Source organism: Scylla paramamosain, chromosome 17, assembly GCF_035594125.1.
Source record: "Scylla paramamosain isolate STU-SP2022 chromosome 17, ASM3559412v1, whole genome shotgun sequence".
Classification (NCBI taxonomy): Eukaryota; Metazoa; Arthropoda; class Malacostraca; order Decapoda; family Portunidae; genus Scylla; species Scylla paramamosain.
In genome coordinates, this window is record NC_087167.1 from 4,082,501 (window position 1) to 4,099,752 (window position 17,252).

The 17,252-nt window shown below is 43.2% G+C and overlaps 2 protein-coding genes across 2 annotated transcripts in view; both read left to right on the plus strand.

Moving 5' to 3' along the window:
* The window catches only part of LOC135108338 (probable G-protein coupled receptor B0563.6), a 21,699-nt gene extending 18,282 nt beyond the window's left edge, over positions 1-3,417 (plus strand). The window contains exons 3-4 of the mRNA XM_064019219.1: positions 1,077-1,250; positions 1,596-3,417. Coding sequence (XP_063875289.1) covers positions 1,077-1,250; positions 1,596-2,424 — 1,003 coding nt within the window. The 3' untranslated portion in view covers positions 2,425-3,417. The remainder of the gene's footprint in view (positions 1-1,076; positions 1,251-1,595) is intronic.
* A 2,780-nt stretch (positions 3,418-6,197) lies between these two features.
* On the plus strand, positions 6,198-11,519 carry LOC135108339 (large ribosomal subunit protein uL11-like). The gene is made up of 4 exons (XM_064019220.1): positions 6,198-6,358; positions 8,509-8,763; positions 10,370-10,488; positions 11,274-11,519. Exons 1-4 carry the CDS (start codon positions 6,322-6,324, stop codon positions 11,358-11,360), a joined length of 498 nt encoding a protein of 165 aa, XP_063875290.1. The 5' UTR covers positions 6,198-6,321; the 3' UTR covers positions 11,361-11,519.
* Positions 11,520-17,252: the final 5,733 nt, after the last annotated feature.

Below are 17,252 nucleotides of genomic sequence, written 5' to 3' on the forward strand. Positions count from 1 at the left end.
CAAAAGGATACAGAAAAAAAAAAACCACCATCACTATCACTACCACTTCTATTTGCATTAACATCACCTTTATAATTTTTTTTTTTTTCCGTATCACAGAATCATGAGCAATAGGTTGAAGTAAAAATGACCTTTCTCTCAACTGGGGCGCCATAAATACAATCAATCAATCAATTAGTCAACCTTTCGCTCATTAACACGAATAAACCTCTGCTACCCATCACTATTATGTGCAATTTGCGGGCATTGAGTGGTGGCGGCAAGTACTACAGCGCCTCATCACAGCAGGACACCAAGAAAGAGAGACACTGAAAACCCGGGGGAGGGGGACAGCAAAGGACGCCTTAACTTTTCTTCTGACACCTGCTTCCCGCACTAATCTGGTTATGATTGGTGGTGGTGATGGTGGTGTCGGTAGTAGCAGTCGTAGTGGTGGTGGTGGAAGTAGTAGTAGTAGTAGTAGTAGCTGTGGTGGTGGTGGTGGTGGTGGTGGTGGAAGTAGTAGTAGACTTACAACAACAATTGCAAGTCACGCCACCATCATCACCACTATTCCTTCCTATTGCCATCACTTCCACCTGTCATCACTATCACTACTACCAACAGCGGAAAGGACCATGAAACTATCAACAGTAACAATGAAAACAGCAATCTTGTCTGTATTCTTTCTCTTCTCTTCCTTCCCGTTTTGTTATTCCTCTTGCTTTTCTCTATTTATTACCAGCTGCTCTTTCTACTACTCGCCCCCTTTTCCCATCTTTTCTCCCTCCTCTTCAATCGTCATATAATATCATTCATTACAATTTTATTTCCAATTCCTCATTCCCTGTTAAGATACAAGGTGTTCTTCTATTTCCTTCCAGTACGTTGCCCAGGGAAGAGGAAGGCGGGGAGAAACCTTGCTTTGTTCTATCCTCTTCTCTCAGGCATAGCTTACTGACCCACACCATGTAATAAAACAAATAAATACAAAGCGGTTCTGCAGATATCCTTCTATTATTCTCAAAGACCAAAAGGATTCCAGGTGGACATGTTTGCATTACCTGTAATTTCACGCAAGGTTCCCTCTTCCGCAGCCTGAGCAAGACAACCTACCTGGACGGAAACTGCTCCTCGGCGGTGGACGAGGCGGGACCGCGCTGGGTGGTGTACCAGGTGGTGTTCCCGGCACTGGTGGGTGTGGGCGTGATGGCCAACCTGCTGAACCTGGTGGTGCTCTCCCGCCCCGCCATGCGTGGTGTGGCCTACAGGTGTGTGTGTGTGTGTGTGTGTGTGAGAGAGAGAGAGAGAGAGAGAGAGAGAGAGAGAGAGAGAGAGAGAGAGAGAGAGAGAGAGAGAGAGAGAGAGCCTGTACGCACGCAAAGAACAAGACAAAACCTGAAGCTTACCTCTAATCAACGAGTAGTGTGTGTGTGTGTGTGTGTGTGTGTGTGTGTGTGTGTGTGTGTGTGTGTGTGTGTGTGTGTCCTCAGTAGGCAAACACCATTTCCAGGAACTACACGCAGGGAAGCCAGGTGATGAATGAACATGTTTGCAGACCATGAGGGGGCTGGTGTTACACGTCACACTGAGATGCTTCTTATCTCTTCCCTCAGGTACCTCAACCACCTGGCCGTGAGTGACCTGCTGTACCTGCTGTTCAACGTGCCCTTCTGCCTGGAGGACTTCGTGCGGGTATCAGTGTCAGGGCAGGCGGCGGGGCGGAGCAGCGCGGTGTACTACGCGTACGTGGGGGTGCCGCTGGTGAATCTGTTCCTCACCATGAGCGAGTACATCGTGGTGTGGCTCTCCTACGACCGCTGCCTCGCCGTCTGCTGGCCACACAAGTTCTCGGCGAAGCAGCGGCTACGCGTGGTGCGGGAGAGGTGCGGCCTGTCCCTGGCACTGACTATGGCCGTGTACTGCCTCAGCCCCCTCAGCCAGACCTACCAGTGTGAGGGCGCCGTCTGCTGTGTCATCGACAGCCCCTACAGTCACCTTGGGTGGTTTATGGGATACGAACTCTTCAGGGAGATCTATTCCAGGTTCCTACCGGCGCTGCTCGTCACGGGGTTCAATGTGGCCATCGTGGTGACGCTGCGCCGCCTCCACCGTGAGAGGGGCGCCGAGGATGTCATCAACGAGTCGCGGCAGGAGCGTGAGCGGCGTCTGTTTGTGTTGCTGGTGGCGGTGACGGTGCTGTTCTACGTGACGGCCTTCCCCAGTGCCATGTACAAGGTGCTGCCCGGCGCAGATCCGCGCCTCGAGAGTGTGCTGCGCCCCATTGCTGACATGCTGGAGGTGTCCGGCCACGTGTTCAACTTCGTGCTCTACTTTCTCTTCAGCCCCGACTACCGCAGGACACTAGTAGGCATGGCCGCGCCCCCAGACAAGTCACGTGCCGGACCTCCACACTTCCACTCTTCCAGCGCTATTCCATTATGAGTCCCCACCGCCACCCACGCCGCGTCCAATCTCACCCTCACGGGTGGGGAGGGGGTACTCTCGAGTCCCTTTACGCCCACGGCTTGGTTCGGGACGGAGATAACGAGAAGGGAACTACACTCATGTCCGGCTCAGGAAACAGGAATAGAGGGAGAGAGAGGAATAGAGTGGAGAAATGGAACAAGTGAAAGGAGAAATAAGAAACAGAGAGAATAAAGGTCAAACACGTGACTAAAAAAACATGATGAAAGTGAAAGACAAGAACTGAAAGCAAACAAGAGAAACACGAAAACATGAAAACGGAAAGAGTTGAAGGAAAATACGAATGAGAGATAAAAGAGAAGATTAGTGAGTGACAGAGAAAACAACAGATCTCAAACAAGAGGAAAGGTGAGCAACGGAACGGAGAAGGAAAGAAAGGAAAAGTAAACGTGGAAACGAAACAAAATAAACGGAAAAGAAATAATAGAAAATAACAAGGTGGTAAAAAAAAAAAAAAAACAAGCTGTTAATGGAATGAAGAAAATGAGAGGTGGAGAAGGAAGAAGAGAGAGAAGGAGAGTAGAAGTAACGTGATAAAGGAGACGATACAGTAAAGACAACAAACAGGTGAACCCAACGAAGGTGTGTACATTAGCCGTCACGTGACCTAACACAACTAGATGATGAAGCCGTGTTTGCTCTCTCTCTCTCTCTCTCTCTCTCTCTCTCTCTCTCTCTCTCTCTCTCTCTCATTAGAAGTGCCATGAGTAACTACTATTACTACCACTATCACTACCACTATTACTACTACTACTACTACTACTATTCTATACAGTATTACTTACCCGTCCCATACATGCCCTTTAATTACGGTGGAGTGGAAAAGAGAAGTACGTTTGGCACTTATGGGAAAGTCTATTTAAAGCCTGAGAGAGAGAGAGAGAGAGAGAGAGAGAGAGAGAGAGAGAGAGAGAGAGAGAGAGAGAGAGAGAGAGAATGGAAACTGACGACTCCTATCACTCTCATTACTACTTAACTAAAAAAAATCGATACAAAGACAAGAAACGAGCAAAAATAAAAACTGAGGAAAGCAAGGAAACGTGAAATGAGACTGAATATTATTGGACACAAACTAAGGGAGGGAGTGAGGTAAGGGTGCCTGGCCGCTGTTGGCTACACTGACCACTGGCACCGAGCTACACTGAGCTACACTGTGCTCTGGTTGTTGTTGTTGTTGTTGTTGTTGTCATGTGTCTATGGCTAATCTCAGTATTATTATTATTATTATTATTATTATTATTATTATAGCCACTGTAATACATATGTATATTTGTACTGGTACTGTGTCGTTTTCTTTCGTTTGTTCCTGTTAGTGTACGAAGAGAGAGTAATAATGAAAACACGGACATGTGACTCAGGTTTGTATTTAGATAAGTATTTAGGTTCATGTTCTTAATGATGTGAAGTAAGTCTCGTGAGCCACTCAATCAAATAGAATGATTCTCTTCAGTGAATCAGATGTATCAACGCACCATTTCCAATAACTTGAGCTGGAATAGTAAGTTTCAAGAGTGAGTAAATGCTCCCAACCAGTCTGGCACATGCTCTCTTGCCTTAGCCACTCCAGTGTTCTTTTTACTCGTCTCAGGCAATGACAGCACTAACTCCCCTGCTGGGCTTAGTCACACTGACAAGGCGAATTATGTTTTTATGCCTTTTTTTCAAGTGGCCCTCTACTTTTATTCTGAAAAAAAGCCAACTACTCTAAACCCAAACTTCCAACATCCAGCCCTGTCATTGCGAGCCCCCCCCCCCCCCCCCGCCTCACCTTGGAAGAGAAAGTTATACACAGGATTGAGGCTGGAGAGAAAAGACAGAGACAGGGAGGGGCTTTAAGGTAAATAAGGCAGCTATCAAATTTACCAATAATGGGCCTCAAAAAATGGGGATTCTGGGTGAGGGTGCAGAAGGAAATAAAGGGTTTCAAGAGTCCTTCTAATGAAATATTTCTCTAATGACGTGACCCTGTAGTGGAAGATCAACTAAGTGGCATAAGACAATTGTGTGTGTGTGTGTGTGTGTGTGTGTGTGTGTGTGTGTGTGTAACCATGTATATACTTAGGCACCTGATGGAAAATTGTTAACAGTGTCCGGGGCAAGCCCAGGCGGCAGGTGTGTGACCCTGATCCTGCTGGTAGGGCACGAGAGCTCGTCCTGCAGTGGAAGGAAGCCTCATCCTTCTCTGGTCTTCCTGTGGAACACCAGGAGGCGCTCAACCGGCAAAGACCACAAAGGATGGAGTTGATTCGCCACAGAGTTTATCTGCCAGATGACACCTGTGTGCCTATCACACATGATGAACTTCTCTCAGCAGTTAAACTGGGCAAGTCAACAGTTCCTGGCAAGGATGGCATCACCTATGACATCCTCAATGCCCTCCTGGAGGTAAAGGTAGACAACCCTGTCTTAGACCTATTTAACATGTCTCTCACTGCAGGCAAGCTTCCCCACTCCTGGAAAACAGCCATTACCATCCCAATCCTCAAAGGTGATGACACCTTTCGCCCCATTTCTCTCACCAGCTGTCTGTGTAAGATGATGGAACAGGTAATATTGAACAGGCTTATATATAAGGTGGGCCATGTACCCCCTGGCAATGTACATGGCTTACTAAAAGGTCATTCCACAAGTCATTGTTTTGTTGAGTGTCTTATAAATAAAGATGCTACCTGCACAGCTTTCGTTGATCTCAAGGGTGCCTTCGACAGGAACTCATTCTCAAAGGTGTCAAAGGTAAATTATTAGGATGGATCAGAGACTATTTGTACAATAGGACAGCACAAGTTTGATTTCAAGGTGCAGTCTCCTCTGAGGAAGTCTTTGAGCTTGGAACGCCACAGGGTGGAATCCTTAGTCCAATGCTTTTCAACGTTTTAATGGACAATTGTAACTGCGCGTTGTTCCTTCTCGCAGGGCACCCAGGCCCTCATCTATGCTGATGACATACTCCTCCAATGCCCCACACCCAGGACTCTCCAGTCAGCTCTGTCACAACTAGCAGCATTGTGTGTTCAAATGGGACTTGTAATTAATGAATGTAAAACCAAATTTCAAGCCAAAGGGAAGGTCTCCCGACCGCCCACTGTAAATAATGTTCCCATCCCTAGAGTTCATACACACAAGTACCTGGGTGTACAGCTGAGTTTCAGGAAGTCCCTCCACGCTGTAAAGTATGTTCGAGACCTCTGTCTGCCACGGATAGCGCTACTTCGGCTGCTAGCAAACAGGCGCCTGGGGACTGCCATTCCAGTCCTAAGGATGTTCTATATATCTGTCATACGGTCCCTCATTGACTACGCAGCCCCTATTTTAATACAGTTTAGTGCCACCCAGCTCCGTCCCCTGAAGCTCTCATTGCCAAATTTAGGCTGCAAGGTCAATATGACTTGTATACACTCATTGACCATTTCTTAGACTTAGCCACTCTCAGGGATAAACTCAAGGAATATCCTACGTTTGCTCCCAGACTGTAGGATATTTATGCAATAAGGTGTGCAATATCTGTATTTATTTATTTACTTATATTCTTGCAATGTATACTATTTTAATATTTTTTTATATTCTACCCTTATGTCTTTGTCCAGGGGGTTTATGGCAAGGTCCGTCCTCCTCCTTTGTTGTATTTTATTATTAATGCAACAATAAATGTATCAATCAATCAATCAATCAAAATAATCTTAACAAAACAGTTTTATATTAAGCATCCCTGAGACCGGGGAGCAGATGTAAACACCTTCCCCGAGCTTCCTCTTCCCTACGGCGTGTCAGCGTGTAACTTCAGGGGTAGGACTAATCGCAGTTCATCCTCCACCTGAGCCGCCAAATTAAACCAACCACCCTCCAGAATTCATCACCATGCCTCCCAAGTTCGATCCAACTGAAATCAAGACCGGTAAGGGGGTATATTAATTGTATTTTAAGTAAAATAACACTGCGTGACTACACACGTATGTTATCAATGCCGAAACATTGATAAAGTTTGATATGAATTTAAAGCATGGAGAAATTAGGATTTTATCTTTAACCATAAAACTAAAATTCAGTATAAAAAGTAATGACTATGGACCAGAAAAGAAAAAAATCCGATACACCACCCAATGGATTTCACTATGTGTTTCATAACGTAATGATATTAATGCCTGGTTTTGCCTTAGTTGCCTTAATATATGTAGTCACTTGCCACCACTGTATATATTGTTGTAGTGGGTCAGTTGTTAGTGTTATTGTGAGCATTTTAAGTGCTCGTCAGCTGAATCCCTCCCAGATGTTGCAATGAAAGCTCTGTGCATGGTTTAACTGTATGCCAATTCGTATTATTCGGTGTGTGTGTGTGTGTGTGTCGATAAGTGATGAGGTCTAAGTCTCATGTAGGTTCTGAGATTTGCTTTACAGTATGAGCACAAAAGGTTTTAAGTTGGGAATGAGAAAGATTGGGCTGTGGGATCCTCAGACAATCTTTCATGGGTTTTATCCAGGGAAAAATGCCCTGCCACGCTTTGTTGTAACAGCCATTCATTGCTTATGAAACCACACCTAACCTAACAACTAAATCTTTCTAACCTAGACACCTCTAATCTAACCAAACCCAACCTAACCACATGAAACCTAACCATACCAAACCTAACCACACATGATCTGACCAAAACTAACCTAACCAAACCTAAGCTAACCACACTAAGCCTAACAACCTTACCAAACCTAACCTAACCACACCAAACCTAACCACACCTAATCTAACCAGGCCTAACCACACCAAACCTAACCTAACCAAGCTTAACCACACCAAACCACATTTAGCCAAACCTAACCTAACCTCTGAAGATTCAAGAGTGTGGGCACGAGAGCAGGTTAAGTCATTGCGCACATAAACGCAGCATCCAGCTTTGGATTGAAAATGAGGATAGAGAAAGTAGGAGGTAACAGAAAAGGGGCTACTCTCAGTTGCCTCAGACACCTGAGTTTCATTGAGGAAAAGATGAGGTTTAGCTCTTCTAAAGATTGGTGTTCTACAGATTGAAAATTAGATCTTAGACCGCAAATGTTGTAGAAGTTAATGGAGAAAAAGTTGAGGGGGGTTTCAAGACACTTAGGGTTGTTGAAAGAAGGGCAGTCCGACCAGGGGACATTTATGGTCCTCTCCCAGATGGAGACTCCGAGGCTGGTGTAGGAGTCGCCATGATAATTTTGAAATTTTGGGTGAAGGATGTGTGTGTTATTAGATGCTTGTAGTTTTGTGTGTCTTTAGAGGGCAGGCTGTGACTACCCCCTTGTGTTGTGAAACACAAGTTCAGTGAGGTCACAGCTGGATTTAATAAGTTCACAGCACCCCCTGAACAGTGCTTTAGACCTCACTGGGAGTAATTATCATTTCAGCAGGTGCCTACTGCCTCCTCCTGGCAGGGAAGGTGAGCAGATAGTTCTTTGTCAGATGGGATCAGTTATTAACTCAAATCCTGTTCAAGATCCAGTGAATATAAGTTGTAAAAAGGATCATTCCACTGTTCAAGGAATATTCAGTCATTTATCATATTAGTTTTTTTTAAGTAAATTAAATTAGAACATGGAAGTAACTTTTTAATGTTACCTAAATGTTACTGTGAGGTTGTATGTGAGGACTAGGAGTGTAAAGAGAAACAAACAGTATATTAAAAATTTTATGATATCGTAATATTTACATCAATAATAATGTTATGAAAGGTAATGGGAAATTGCAGAGGTATGCTTTTTTTTTTTTTTTTTTTTAATCTTGTGTTGAGGTGATTTCATAATTATCCACTGTGGAAGTATGGTGTTTGCTGCTGAGACTCATGAGTTGGGTCTGGGGAGTGGCAGGTGTGTGTGTGGGATGAACTTCATGGTGGATGCGCATTTTCCCTTAATAAACTATGTATGAAAATGTGTACCTGCAGGATTACTCTTGGCTATGGTCAGGGACACTTTGTTTTGTTGAAAATACCAGTTTGATGGTGGTCTTGGCATAGCATAGTAGATGCTGGTGTTACATTCCTGGCAGAGTAACCAAGTGTATGTTGTTGCCCACAGTGTGTCTGAGGTGTGTTGGAGGTGAGATGGCTGCCACCTCATCCCTGGCCCCCAAGATTGGTCCACTGGGTCTGTCCCCCAAGAAGGTTGGTGATGACATCATGAAGGCCACCGGGGACTGGAAGGGCCTCAAGGTCACCGTGAAGCTCATCATCCAGAATCGTCAGGCCCGTGTGGAGGTGGTTCCCTCGGCCGCCTCCCTGGTCATCAAGGCCCTCAAGGAGCCTCCACGTGACAGGAAGAAGGTTAAGCACAGTGAGTATTCTTTCATTTTGGACTTCATTGTTGTCACTCCTTGCCAGTCTTATTAATTGTAAAGCATCTTTGTAACCTAATGTTCAAAGAGAAATATTGTTGCACAACCAGTGAAATTATAAACCAGTATAAGATAGTAATCCATCCAAGCACATAAATTCTAATTTATGTGGCGTAGGGATGTGGCGACCCCACCGCCCACCACACAGTGGTGCAGTAGCCTTGTTTACTCCTACGATACAGGAGGGGGAGGTTGAGATGTGAGAATCTCACCGCCTCTTTACTCTAATGCTAGTAGGTATTGGAGATATGGACCTGAATTGTCTGCCTGTCTGGGTTTAAGTGAATCCGGATGGGCAGATTCAACTGTGGAGCATGAGGTTAGTGAGTGTGCAAAGTGGCTGAGCTTCTCTTGCATGTCATGTATAGAAATTGTTTAGTAATTTGGGAGATGGTTCACTTAAGCTGGATCTTTGGCTCCTTGCCTGCTAAGAAGGGAAGTCTCTGCTTGCACCTCTCCCTTGCTGACTCATGACCAGGATACATGCAGCATGCTCTAGTGGTAGCTTTTTTTTTTTCTTTTTACATTATATTTCTTAATTCAGTAAGTACACAAGATTGGTAATATTGATTGATTATGAAACTCCATAATGATTGCAGGACCTGCCAAAAAAAAGAAATGTTAAAAATTCTGGAGCAAGTTATACCCATTTTTTTTTTTTTTTTTTTCTCCTGGGTGTTCTACAACCACTGCTAAGTCTCATATTTTAATTGCTTGTCTTGTGTATGAAGTGAGCTGAGGCATATGATGAAAACAGGCTTCACTGAAGCATGCAACATGCTCTCTGACCAGTCAGTTAGGGAAAGGTGCAGCCAGTCAGTCAGGAGCTATGGACCTAGCTCAGATGAATAGATTGTAGCTTCATTTTTGGTAAATGTCAGCAAGGTGTTCAGTGTTGGGTTTAATTAATGAATAACTATACCCAATAATGAATATAGTAATAGCACATTCAAATCATAACTGATAACTGATAGGAATTTGTCATCAATTGTGAGGATAGCTAGTGATAGCTAGTGCTGAGTTCATCATTTTATAGTGAACTTTGAGTGTTATAATTCATCACCAGAAACATGTAGGGTTTGCTGTTCAGGCACTAGGCAATACTGATCACCAGTGCACTCTTGTTCAGAAAGATTGTGTTGTTTGTGAGCTACAGTAAAATGCAGAAAGCATTTTTTTTTTACTGATGCTTTGCAAATTGTACTTTTTGTTAATCAGGTATCCAAGAACAGCTGGATCTCCAAAGAAAACAGATTACTGTAACTAGTGCAGAGGTTTGGTGCCACATTGCTGTTGCTGCTGCAGTGAGACATGCAGTAGAAGTTACCTTGAAATTAATATCTTTTTATAAGTTCTCTGAAACAAATGTGTAAAGCAACATGAAGCCCACATAGCTTTACTCAATGCCATAATGGCATTATGGCATTTAGCAATGCCATAATGGATAACTTTCAGCCAGGCATGGAGAAGTACCATTTTGTAGAGCCACTTATAACATTAACTGCTTGTTTTGTGTTGTGGTTAATGACTTCATTGTCTTTACAGTCAAGCACAATGGCAACCTGACCTTAGACCAGATGGTGGAGATTGCACGCACCATGCGCCCCCGATCACAGGCACGTGCACTGTCTGGCACTCTGAAGGAAGTCCTCGGCACTGCCCAGGTGAGGTGCAACCACTTATGTTCAGGGTACATCTTCATTCAACTCTTGTCACTGTCATCTTTACCACAAATCCTCATGACAGCACTCATAAGAACATAAGAAATAAGGGAAGCTGCAAGAAGTGACCAGGCTTACACGTGGCAGTCACTGTATGAAATATACCTACCTATTTCCATCTATTATCCCCATCCATAAACCTGTCTAATCTTCTCTTAAAGCTCTCTAACGTCCTAGCACTAACAACATGATTACTGAGTCCGTTCCGCTCATCTACGACTCTATTTGAGAACCAATTTTTTCCTATCCTTCCTAAACCTAAATTTTTCAAACTTGAACCCGTTATTTCTTGTTCTACCCTGGTTGCTGATCCTTAGAATTTTGCTTACATCACCCTTGTTATAACCCTTATACCACTTAAAGACTTCTATCAGGTCCCCTCTTAACCTGTCTCCCTAAAGAATGTAAATTTAACAACTTCAATCTCGCCTTGTAAGGAATACTCCTCATCCCCTGTATCCTTTTAGTCATTCTCCTCTGTACTGATTCTAATAGACCTATATCTTTCCTGTAATGTGGGGACCAGAACTGCAAAGATGGATTTCAGTATAATTGTAGGCAATTATTTTGTGTGTGTGGGTGTGTGTGTGTGTGCGCGCACACGCATGCACACATGTATACGTGCATGCATGCATTTGGAGGGGAGAAAATGGGTCTTTTCCATTGATAAGGTTAAGCTGAAGGAAATTCAGAGGTACTCATTGCCTAACCCCACACCTGTTCCACAGAGCATTGGGTGTACCGTGGAAGGCCAGAACCCCCATGATGTGATTGAAGGCATTGATGACGGTTCAGTAGAGGTGCCTGAAGAGTGATCTCTTCATACCTGATTGGACCTTCAGTACAGCACCACACCATTCCATGACACTGTGTTGTACTCAGCCTCAGTGAGAGACCAACTGCACCATTCCAGTGTGACATAGTTTAATTCCTTTGTACTGAGAGTTGGGGAACAAAGCTGTATTGGAGGTTAAGCCATGTTTCCCTTGAACCTTTTATTCACATTTGTGTAGGTGTTGTATTTGCAATGGAAGCTTTTCCTTTTTGTGCCATACAGCTCCAAGTTGGTATCAGTGAGGTGGTAGGTTTAACAACATTACCCCCAAGTGTCTTGATATTACATCATAATCATTTAATTTATAACAGCAGGTTCCATTCCGCCACCATGCCACACATTGAAATATGATCCGTCTATTGCTTTTCTTTCTGGTCCTTTCTTGAAACCTCATTCCATGTCTTCCTTTGTGTGCCTTGTTCCTTTGTGTGCCTTGGTGTGTGCAAGACTTAAATTTCAGAGGAGGGTATTGTGTGAGAGTATGTTGCTGTATGGAAGGGAAATTTTGGCTGATGGAGATATTAAAAGGTGTTTAAGTAAGAGCACAGTGAGGTGGGTTTACATGCTGGGAGAAATGGCCAAAGTGAAAAGTTTAAAATGAGATGAGTTTGAATGTATGTGATGAGAGTACAGTTGTTGTATTCAAGAAGGAAATGATAAATGATTTGGTGAAGTGTGTCGAACACGGACAAGAGTACCAGTACCAGACAAAGATGATACAAAATCCTGAGGCAGCATCTAAAAAGTAAAGGGCATATTAAAACATACTGTAAGAGCTGTTGAGGTTTAGAGCAAAGGAGCAATGATGAATTTGGGTTATGGACACCTTTGGCAAAGGTCCATAACATTATTTTTTAATTCAATTTGAAGTGGGATTATCATGTGTGAGTTTGTACTGAAATTGATGAGAGGCCTCTTTTAGGTGAACAAAATGATCTGAAGGATCTGAAGAATGCTGCCTAGCATGGAGGCAGCTGGATAGTGGTTGAGACTGGGTGAGTGGAAGCTAATGTACCATTGGAAAGATAATATTTGGAAGTGAATAAGTTGTATTGCAAAGCCTTGGTGTTGCACATTATACATGTCAGTGGAAGCTGATGCACATACAGCCATCATTGAAATTCAAGTAACCTTCACACCTTCCTGTTTATGTTTATCTCAATCTTAAGTCTGATCTCTAAGAATCTAACAACTGTCAGGGTTTGTAAGGAGAGTGACAGCAAATCAGAAGACAAAATTGAGACAAAATACTATAAACACAATAGGTGTGAGTGGGACTGGTTACTTGATTTCTGATCATAACCATAAGTGGCATTATTAGTGCTAGGTGATGTGGTGACCAGCTACATTGCAGTATGGCCAGATGGGTGCAGTGGAAGAACTTATTGAGTAGAGTATAGGTTACATTTCAGGGGAGCTAGGAATGTATGCAAGTCCCTTTGTAAACTGAGATGACATGCCCTCATACAGAGAGGGGGAGAGAAATACAGGTGAAGGGAGACGCAATATAGATTAGTACACAGATAAAACGAGGGCACTAGATTGAAACAACCTTCTATTGTAGAAATGAGAAGGAACAGCTGTGAGACTGGAGAGGAGAAATTGAGATAACACAACACAGATCAGTGTATATATATGGCATGGGGAATTTTCTCTGCACTACGGGCCTGATCTCCAGAAATTCATCCAGTCATGATGCTTGTTCCATCATAGCACAGTGCAAATCAGTTTGACATTTCTAACCCCATCTCTTCCATTAAATCTGTTATGAAATTTGCAAGATTGTAAATGTGATAGGTGCCACAGCATCTTGTGAACTGCTTCATCAAAATATCTGAAGATTATGCTTAATTGTTCTTTTCTTTAGTCTCATCTACTAATATGGAGAAATAATTAGCTTTCTTTGCCTTTTCAGATATTTCACTGATCAGAATTCTTTTACCAAACACATCTATGAAATCATTTGATATTCACTGGATGTGTAGTGACCATTTTCTTCAGCCATTATTCTTTTTCCATTTTCTTCAGCCATTATTTGTAGTGTTTCAGTAAATTTGCCTCTATTTGCTGAAGCTCCACTTTTATCATGACCACAAAATGGTAAACCTTGCCTACCAAGCAAACTCTTGACATGTAGCCAACACTTCAAATGTTCTCTATTTTCAGCCACTTCATTCACCCTGCTGGTACAAAATGTATTTTTAGCAGATGTGTCTTTTTTTTTGCTAAGTGTGTGTTGATTTCACCTACTCAAGGAACTTGCATGTCTTCCATTCTGAGCATGTTTTTCTAATAATTCTGAAGTTCTCCCATTTACAAAATCTTACGTTTGTGAATGTGCGCCTACCATATACCTCACATTTTCTTACAAAATTACTGCTTAAGTGTCTACATGTGAATCAGTAGATACTGTCCTGTAGCTGAGAGTATTCAATTCACTCATACTTTTTTGTAATATCCTACATTGAACTTTCTCTTATTAGTTAGAGGGAATGCCTTGAGGTTGGGTTGTACAAGATTTTGAAGTTCAGACGTGTTTATGTCCAGCCGAGCAGCATCACTAGCAACATTACTGCTGACAGGCAGATGGACATGTTTCCTGTAATAGAAATACAGAATGTCTAATATAGACTACAAAGGGCCCTGAATGAAGGTCTTGGGCATGGGGTGAGGTGAAAGCAAGCCAGATCTTAGCGGAGGCCAAGTAAGTCTTCCCCTCTCCCTCCCAGCCTCCCCAAAATGATGCCTCTGCTGCTACTACTACTACTACACTTTCCTTTACATATCAGTCCATCTGTGCAACTGTATTATGGTGTGTGTGTTTGCTTAATTTAAATCAGATAAGAGGGGGCTGAAATGGGATGAGGGAAAGGAAGATAAATGGGTTAGGGAAAAAAGTGATGAAGGAAAGGAAAAGAAGGGAGGGAGTATAAGAGGAAAGGAAGATGACTAACAGGCATGGGGTAGAGAGGGGACATAGGAAAGGAAGATGTGTAATGCAAAGATAAGGAAAGAAAGAAAAAGAAGACAGAAGAAGATGAAAAGACTGTGGGAAAGATTAAGAAAAGGAGGGTGGGAATAGGAAGGAGGGAAGATGTGATGTTTTCTTTTTGCCTGCTATTTCACTCCACTTTGACCAATTGTGCAATAATTGTACATGGTCTGGTTGTTGCAAAGTAAACATGAAAACCGCGTACACCTTACAGGGACTCAAAACTTTACTGATGGTGGTAGTGATGGTGGCAGGTCCAGCGGTAACTCTTTCACAGATACGACTCCTCCCCAAGCTTGATAAAATGTTATGGCGTAAATTTAGAGTAAAACCTTGAAAGACGCCAGTGATGATAAAAGGAGTGACAGGGTAGTTTTAAAATCTTTTAGCACATATGATATTTATTTATTTACTAATGTTTGCTCATCTATTTTTTGTTCTGTAAAACCATGTGCCAAGTGCTACATTTGTCACCAGCAGTCATCATTACTTCCATTGAACGACGCAGACACATCTGCACCAAAATACAAAGAAGCTTTCTCGTGACACCTTCAACTTTTGTGTGCTTTGTGTGGCTTTCCATTCACTGTGAGTCAAATGGGTCAGTTGTAAGGCGTCCCATGTGTTAAGTCCAGGCAGTAATCCACGTACCTTGAGGGCAGTACAGATAAATACCATCTTGGAACGAAAATGGTAGGTGTACCTTGCTCGACCCACGTAAGAACATAAGATAAAAAAAAAAAAAAAAAAAAAAAAGGGAAGCTGTAAGAACCCATCTACCTAGCTATTTCCACCTATCATCCCCATCTAATTTTTTTTCAGAGGTCCCTATTGACTCGGCACTAACTACCTGATTACTGAGTCCATTTCATACGAGACTGGCGAGACAAACGCGCACACAACACCACGATGGATGGACAAACAACCAATACTCGTGGCAAACTACACTGCGTAATATGTATAAACTAAGGAAGACGAGGGAAGAACAAGACCCTTAATTGAATTAGGGTCAGCTGTAGCAAGACGAATTCCCTTCCTCCTCCTCTCCTTCACCTCTTCCCTGTCTGTCCTTCCTTCCTTCCTTTCTTCAGCAAGATGAATACTGCCTTCCTCCTTTCCTTCATTCCTTCATTTCCAACAAAGGAATACAAGTGCCGTGCTTCCCCCTTCTCTTCATCTCTTCTATCCTTCCTTCCCTTCATCTCTTCTTCCTTCTTAGACAAGACGAATACACGTGCCTTCCTATCTTCCTCCTCCTCTTCATTCCTGTCCTTCCTTCCTTCCTTCCCTCCAGCCTTCTTCCCTTCACCTCTTTTGTCTGTCCTTCACTCCTGCCCAGCGCTAGCCAGCCAGCCAGCCAGCACACGCTTCCCATCTACCCCGCCCCACCTCGCCGTCACCCTCGAAGTGCCAATAGGGAAGTGGCGATTTAGGGGGGAAAGCGTGTGATTCGCGGTTATTTATCTTCGTCGACATGCAACCTCGCGGACAACGACGCCATAAACTCGCGGCACTTTACGGCGCCGAGTTTCCGCGAAGTGGCGCCGCGACAGCCTTGGGAGGACAGTTCCGGGGCGTCGTCACAGCGGGTCTTTCATGATCGTTCAGACCCTCTTGTGGGATGCTCGGCCATTACTGCGCGGGGAAAGGAGAGAGGAGATGGCAAGGCGAAAAATAAAAGAAGAAAAACAAACTGGCGAATGGAGAACAGTGATGCATGTATGAGAAGGGGGAAAAAGAGAAAAATAAAATAAAGGAAAGTGGGAAAGTGGCGTATGAAGAATAGTGGTGCATGTATGAAAGAGAGGAGGAAGAAAGGAAAGAAAGACGAAAAGGGGAAAAGAGGGAATATAACGAGAGAGAGAGAGAGAGAGAGAGAGAGAGAGAGAGAGAGAGAGAGAGAGAGAGAGAGAGAATGTCAAAGAGAAACAACGACGCAGAGAAAGAGGCGAAAAAAGACGATAAAAAAAAGACTAAAGAAAGGGAACAGAAGGGGAAGCAGAGAGAAGAAAAGAAAAGGAGCAGGAAGGGAGGAAGGAATAAAAAAAAACATACAAGAGAAAGAGGAGAGGAGGAGAGAGAGGACAAGATGATTAGGGAAAAGTTGAAAAGAAAAAAAAAAGCGAAGGGATGGGGTAGAGAGAGAGAGAGAGAGAGAGAGAGAGAGAGAGAGAGAGAGAGAGAGAGAGAGAGAGAGAGCTAACAAATATTTCCTAAATTTTGCGCCCGGTACCCTACAGCGTCTCTATCCCGTTTTCTGTGGCTGCCCGTGACTGCCTGGCCGGCGGGCGCTGCGGGAGACGAGGGGCAGGCAGTAACCGTGCTTTCTCTTCCGCCTCTCTCTCTTTTCCATTTCTCCTTCGCGTCGTCATCATCTTCCTCCTCCTCCTCCTCCTCCTCCTCCCCCCCACTTATTTCCTTTCTGTCTTTCTTTATAGCATATCAAAGCTCTTATTACGACTCAATTTCTCAAATTTTCATTTATTTTTCTTTCCTAAGTTATATTCAATCCACTACATTGCTGGTTTCATTCTTTTACGGTCTTCTCTTCATCTTCCTCTTTTCCTCCTCCGCTTCCTCCTCCTCCTCCTCTTTCTCTTCCACATTATTTTCTTTCCATCTTCTTATTGCCACTTTTTTTCATTTTGCATATTATTCGCATTTATTACTCATTATTTTGTTCTTCTCCTGTTTCTGTAGTTTGTTTCCAAAGTTTTCTTTATTTATATTATTTATCTTCATTATTAGTCTCTTCTCTTTTCATTTTTTACTTATTTTTTTTTGTTCATTCTCACGTCTATCATTTTTTTTTCCAGTTTTCTATTTTTTCTCTAATTTCTCTCGCAAGTTTCCTCATATTATATTTTTCTCTGCATCTTT

Excerpts from the sequence above, each read along its gene's own strand:
- LOC135108339 (XM_064019220.1), top strand. The coding sequence starts at position 6,322 with ATGCCTCCCAAGTTCGATCCAACTGAAATCAAGACCG. Across the intron at positions 6,359-8,508 it reads TCCAACTGAAATCAAGACCG|TGTGTCTGAGGTGTGTTGGA; the intron begins GTAAGGGGGTAT and ends TGTTGCCCACAG. Across the intron at positions 10,489-11,273 it reads AAGTCCTCGGCACTGCCCAG|AGCATTGGGTGTACCGTGGA; the intron begins GTGAGGTGCAAC and ends CCTGTTCCACAG.